The 4,953-nt window shown below is 48.9% G+C and overlaps 1 protein-coding gene across 1 annotated transcript in view; it reads right to left on the bottom strand.

The window, feature by feature from the left end:
* Positions 1-1,953: 1,953 nt before the first annotated feature.
* KLHL28 (kelch-like family member 28) overlaps positions 1,954-4,953 on the bottom strand; it is a 6,399-nt gene continuing 3,399 nt past the window's right edge. The window contains exons 3-4 of the mRNA XM_009069810.1: positions 3,219-3,427; positions 1,954-2,117 (exon numbers count right to left, since the gene is read on the bottom strand). Coding sequence (XP_009068058.1) covers positions 1,954-2,117; positions 3,219-3,427 — 373 coding nt within the window. The remainder of the gene's footprint in view (positions 2,118-3,218; positions 3,428-4,953) is intronic.

The raw sequence follows: 4,953 nt of genomic DNA, 5'->3' as shown, positions 1-4,953 counted from the left end.
ACACAAACATGCAACAAACAGCCATGTAGCTACTCATGCCCTCCCAATGGATGCCCTGGAATAATCCAATCAGGCTATTATTGCTATAACTTGAACCCTCAGTGGGTCAAATTAACCATTTCAGTGTTTCCAATACAGATTATCTTATTTGCTTTTCAGGTTCTGCTTAACTCTACCAAATTTCAGCAACACCTGCAGGAGTTGTGGTCTGTGCAAACACATGTTAGCCATGAACAATGTTTGATGGTGACAACTGCCTCCTTGACTGGTTAAATCCCAATGTTCAGGATGGAAGAACAGTACCAGCACTGCTTCCCTGCAATCAGCTCTGCAGGAACTCAGAATAAATCCAATGCACTCAGCCCCCTCTGCTTAGCAGAATTAGAAAGAAATGGCTTTTACAGCAACTATTATCGCACCTTCAAAAATAACACTATGTCAGCATGGAAAACAAGGGGAAACAAAACCAAGGGAAAGGAGCTCTGGAGGCAGAAAAAGTCTTCAGCCACAGGTCTGGCAATGGGCAGCCAGCCAGCCAAACAAACTCAAGACACATGATCAGAAGACAATACAAAATAGCCTAAATTAGCTAAAATTCTCTTCTAAACAAAGGGTATAACCCACAGCATTGCTTTCTAGTCCTCTGCCCCAGTTTTCAGCAGGGTTAGAGCTGTCACACGATTCTCCCTTGAGACCTGGTTAATCCCAGGTCACGTTTGGGATGAGCACTGTGCCCCACTGTGACTATTAACCCACTGAAACCGGTGTGAAAGGCAAAACTGTTTGAGAACCAGAGTTGGGATCTCCCTGTTTGTGAGAATAGGAGCAGTGAACATAGATCTGCAAAAAACCAAACCCCCTAAAGTACCCAATGAAGAGCTCATTCCACATGTTGTGGGATTCCAGGCAGTCTCCTAGGCACTGATGTATGGAGCAAAGAACAAAACCACTGGACCAATCCGACCAATCCAAACATCATGCTTTATGCACTAAAATCAGGAAGAGCCTCCTGTTATCCCTCCATTTAGCACCATTTTTGACTGTGGGCATTCCCAGGAAGCAGTTAGACATTCTGGTACAGAAGGAAACCACAGGGAACATGGACACAAGTGTGCTCAGGGGAAGGATGGGACACTCTGGTGCAGAGTGTTTATGGTATATCATGCTAGGAATGCTGCTGCTGTAGTTTTCCTTGCATTCCAACTGAAAGCACACAGCAGGATGAAGTCAGTTCATCTAGCATCCATTTCTCCCACAAAGGAAACAGAAAGTAAAGTTAAAATCCAATTTCTCTCCTTCAGATCCAAAAACTTCATGAAGAGGCAAGAAATGTGCCTTGTAAATGTCTCTAAGTAGTTCCTACTGATCAGCCCAGCCCTCCTCCCAGTCAGCAGGTAACAAAGGAGAGTATACAGGCAACATCCTATGGCATTTATTATTTACAACCCTTGAGATACAGGAACAAGGCAGCCCTTGAGTTACTGGTCATAAAAAACCCATGAAGCACTGGCATTTGCTCAGTCTGCACACACACCCAGCCACAGCCAGCCCTGCAGGCACACAGCACACTCACACAGCTCTCACCCCAAGCACAGTAAACTTCACACTCCAGAGGAGGCAGGAGGAAGAGAGAGAAACTCTAAAGGTGAAAGGGTCAGATGGACAAGTCTCTAACCATCTCCCAGGCATGTACAGTACTCTCTGAAGTCACTGCCATGAGCAGGGTGCTAGCTAAACCCAGCTGGGGCAGCAGCTTTCCATTCCTTTGTTACCCAATTAACAAAGGCCAGTTAGGGGAAGAACACAAATCCTTCCTCATCTCAACCCCAACCTCCCCTACTCCTCCAACTCCCCAGCGTCAGGCCCTGCTGCCTGCGCTTGCCACCAGCACCGATGGTTGTCCAGCAGCTTCAGCTCCATCTTTGCCTCAGGACCAGCAGGTCCTGCTGTGCATCAAAGTGCAGCCAAGCCAAAGTTGCACCGACAGTACATCATCCCTGCAGAGTCCAGCCAGGTGTCCGTGATGGGGTCGTACCTCTGCACCGTGTTCAGGTAGGACGAGCCCGAGTGACCTCCCACCACGTACAGGTAGTTGTCGATCACAGCTGCACCGACTCCTGAGGGAAGGGAGAGATTGTGTGATCACCAGTTGTGAAAAACAGCAGCAGTTTTGTTTCTAATTGGAACCAACCCCTCTCCACCCGGAGCCTGAACAGAGGAGTCCTCACAGCCTCTCCTTTGGGCCATCCTTCAAGCAAATGGGTGTAAATGCAGAGCTCTGTTCTGCTTTGAAACTCCTGTTCTACTATTCTCATGCACTTGCCTCTGCCAAAACAATGTTCTTCTGTTCCAGTACTCCTTGTCAGGGAGGCAGGAGAGGCTATAAAATAGGATCATGGAATCTCCTGAGCTGGAAGGAACCCACAAGGATCATCAGTCCAACTCCTGCACAGACACCCCAACAATGCACCCTGTGCCTGAGAGCACTGGCCAAACACTCCTGGAGCTCTGTCAGCCTTGGGGCTGTGACCACTGCCCTGGGGAGCTGTTCCAGTGCCCAAACACCTCTGGGGGAAGAACCTTCTCCTAATATCGAGCCTAACCCTCCCCTGACACAGCTCCAGCCATTCCCTCAGGTCACAGAGAGCAGGATTGGTGCTGCCCCTTGGAAGGAAGCTGCAGGCTGCATCTCAACATATTTCAAGCAAATACAACACAACAGTGACCACAGAATTGCTGCAACTCCTCATTGCTGAAATCAATGAAAAAACACAAAGTAGAGTAGAATTATTACTTGGTATTACTTTTGTTATAGCTCAATATTACTAAACTGAACTGGAATCAAAGAGAATTAAACCCTCATTCCTTCACAGACATGATTCAGTGACTTTCACTAACAGATGGAAGTGCAATGCTCTGTAGACAAAATTTTTTCCCTGTGAGGGTGTCTAGGCACTGGACTATTGCCCAGGGAGGTGGTGGAGTCACCATCCCTGGAGATGTTTAAGAGGCATCTGGATCTGGTGCTGGAGGATATGGTTTATGGGTTACAGCAGTGACAGGTTAATCGTTGGATTTGATGGATCTTAGAGGTCTCCTCCAACCTTGATGATTCTATGAAAAGTCACTGTCACTTGACTTGCAGCTTCTCTGAGGTCAAACAGCAGCTGATTGCTGCAAGGAACCCTGAGTTAACTGCAGAGCTCTGCATGTCCCACCTGTTCTGGGCTCCTTCATGGGCCGACACACAGTCCACTGGTTCTGGTGGGGGTCGTATCTCTCGATGCTGGACAGGTGGGACACCCCATTGTGCCCCCCCACCACGAAGATGAAGCCCAGCATGACTCCCACACCGAAGTTGATCCGTTTGTCAGCCATGGAAGCCACTGTCTCCCAGGAGTTCTTGCTTGGATCATAACGTTCCATGCTGCAGAGATAAGAACACAGCCCGTGAGAGTAGTATATCAGGGACACTGAGCTCTCACTCCAGGAATCTATCTGTTGGAAGTACATTTGGTTCTGCCAAGCAGAATTCCCCCACACAGGAATAATGAAATCCAAAGGGAAAATGCTTGAGCTGATGGCAAACTCTGTTGCTTTATACAAGCCAACAGCAGCACCAGGAAACTGTTATCGCCTCAAAGCATCAATCCCATCTCAGGCTCCTCCCACAACATGAAGCAGCTTCAGCTTCCCCACAAAGCCTTGCCAAAAAGCAGATTTCATTTATTTTTGTAACATATTCAAAGGTTGGACTTGATGATCCTAGAGAATTTTTCCAACTTAATGATACTGTGGTATTTCCTCGACACAGTAATTCCAGCTCAGCCCCTTGGATGTCCTTGTGCCACTGCCCTGGATTGTCAGGCCACACAGGCTCCTCAGAGCTGCCTCGGAGCTGAAAGCTCTTCCCAGGGTGTCTGCTGCCAGTTATAAATAAAGCAACTCATGCAAACCTGAACACAATGCAGAGCTCAAGTGTATCTATTTGGGTAACAGAACTCCTTGAGGCTGCCTGGAAATAACATTCAGAGAGGAAAAACATGTGGAGAGCACATTTATATTCCTCAGGAAAATCAGCAAAGAAGCTGCTGAGCAAACAGTAGGGATAGAAGAGCCTTCAAGATAAAATGGAAAGGAATTATCAATATTAATTTTTGTGATCATTTAGGTTAGATCTTAGGCAGAAGTTTTTCCTGTGAGGGTGGTGAGACACTGGCACAGGTTGCCCAGGGAGGCTGTGGCTGCCCCAACCCTGGCAGTGTTCACAGCCAGGTTGGCTAAAGCCTTGAGCAACCTGCTCTGGTGGGAGGTGTCCCTGCACTGGGCAGGGGGTTGGGGCTGGATGAGCTCTAAGGTCCATTCCAACCCCTTATCACTCCTATGACTCTATGACTGAGCTGTACAGATGGTCAGAGTCATTAACACACTTGTGGCACAGAGCCATTCCCTGTTCAAATGCAGCTTCAGGTGCCCAAACAGGCAGAAAGAAAAGGCATAGAGAAGACCAGCAGAACCACAGAGTGGGAGGAAAAGTGGTAAATCACCCAGCAGTCAGCTTGCTTTTAATGGAATCTATTTGGGGATATTCAAGTGGCTGCCAAACAGGATTCCCCAGCGAGTTGATCTCCAGCTGTGAACACCCAGCACACACCTGTCCATGTGGGCAGGGCCATAGCTCCAGCACACACCTGCCCATATGGACAGGGTCATAGCCCCAGCACACACCTGCCCATGTGGGCAGGGCTATAGCCCCAGCACACACCTGCCCAGGTGGGCAGGGCTATAGCCCCAGCACACACCTGCCCAGGTGGGCAGGGCTATAGCCCCAGCACACACCTGCCCAGGTGGGCAGGGCTATAGCCCCAGCACACACCTGCCCGTGTGGGCAGAGCTATACCCCCAGCACACACCTGCCCATGTGGGCAGGGCTATACCCCCAGCACACACCTG

This window comes from Acanthisitta chloris, unplaced genomic scaffold, assembly GCF_000695815.1.
Source record: "Acanthisitta chloris isolate BGI_N310 unplaced genomic scaffold, ASM69581v1 scaffold32912, whole genome shotgun sequence".
Taxonomy (NCBI): Eukaryota; Metazoa; Chordata; class Aves; order Passeriformes; family Acanthisittidae; genus Acanthisitta; species Acanthisitta chloris.
This window is presented reverse-complemented; position numbering and strand designations above follow the sequence as displayed.